This window comes from Verticillium alfalfae, genomic scaffold, assembly GCF_000150825.1.
Source record: "Verticillium alfalfae VaMs.102 supercont1.13 genomic scaffold, whole genome shotgun sequence".
In the NCBI taxonomy this organism is placed as follows: domain Eukaryota; kingdom Fungi; phylum Ascomycota; class Sordariomycetes; order Glomerellales; family Plectosphaerellaceae; genus Verticillium; species Verticillium alfalfae.
Window position 1 is genome coordinate 14,788 of NW_003315026.1, and position 1,334 is coordinate 16,121.

The following is a 1,334-nucleotide window of genomic DNA, read 5'->3' on the forward strand; positions in this document are numbered from 1 at the left end:
AATGATGTGCTGATCGATGTTAATGAGCCGGCGGCAAGGAGTCTTTGATCTGGTCTATAAAGGCCGAAGCTTTCAATTGAGGTCTTTCGGCCCGGTCTTAGTGGCGGTACAATCAGACTCTCCTGAGAGTAGGCGGAGCGCAGAGCGAGAGGCGACGAGGATGAATGATCGCCGTGGACCACGTAGTTATTGTCGCTGCTTGCGGTCTTAGGGGGACTCGGGTGATTCGATGTCGGCCAACACGGCGAGGAGCGGCCGAGGACCTCGTAGTTCGAGTCACTGGTGGAAGGCGGGACCAAGCTATCCGTGTCAGGATGCGCTTCAGGCGCGAGGGGCTGGCGAGCGTTATAGACTTTGTAATTTGTTGTTACCGAGTCTGTGGAAGCAGATTGCAAGGACCCAAACGACAGCTCTGAAGACTTGTTGAGCAGGGAGTGCAAGCCTCCTTCTCGTTCGGTAGTTGCTGTCGCCTCGAGCAGTGTAGGGAGCGGATTATCAGACGAAAGCGGGCGCTGGGTCTGTTTTGGGGCTGGATCGGGGGTTTTGGAGACCTTGCGAAGGCCCCCTATGAGCTGATAATTCCAAGGAGATGAGGCGAAATCGGCTATCGGATCCTCACTTAATTGCACAGTGGAGGAGGTTGGGGTGCAGGGGGAGAAGCTTCGGTCAGGCAACGTGGTCATGGGTGAGCTAGGACGACCTTCGCCGGAGAAAGCGGATGAAAGTCGTTCAAATGAGCTCGAGGCGGACAACGACAAGGACAGGGATACCGAAGGCGGGATCGAGTCGCTCTGCGGCTCGAGAGAGAAAGTTTTGGTATCAGAATGGACATTGATGCGATGGCGACGGCGAGACGGGGCGCGAGATGAAGAAATTGGCCTGAAGGCGGCTTGGCCTTCTTTGCGTTGGGCCGATGCATGAATAAGGGAAATATGCGATGAGTTGGTTGGCGCAGGGGATGGTGTGAGAGAAGCGTCAGGGACCGGGCTGGTAGGGGTGGTCGGTTTGCTCGAGGCCGTGCTCATACTCTGGCTTTGGCGATAAGGTGCTGCAGACGGTTCTGTTCCATCTCCTCGTTTCGAGGCTGAAACACGATTGTCGATGGCGGTTACCAATCGAACCGTGGAGGTATGAGAAGATCTCAACGTGGAGGACGTTGACGGCAGTCGGTCGGTGCCATATTGACGATGGTCGATCGGTGACTTTTGAATATCGCGACTGGGTGGATTGTTGCTGACAATTGTTGGATCAACCTGTACACTGGCGGGTCGTGTCGGCCTGTAAGGTACTATACAAGTAGCCGAGTCTGTTGTTCTGTTAGGCGCTAGGTTGAT

At 55.2% G+C, this 1,334-nt stretch overlaps 1 protein-coding gene across 1 annotated transcript; it reads right to left on the reverse strand.

Moving 5' to 3' along the window:
* Window positions 1–19: 19 nt before the first annotated feature.
* Window positions 20–1,025, reverse strand: VDBG_08630 (predicted protein; the record flags this gene model as incomplete). The annotated part of the gene is made up of 2 exons (XM_003000788.1): window positions 20–49; window positions 111–1,025. 2 exons carry the CDS (start codon window positions 1,023–1,025, stop codon window positions 20–22), a joined length of 945 nt encoding a protein of 314 aa, XP_003000834.1.
* Window positions 1,026–1,334: the final 309 nt, after the last annotated feature.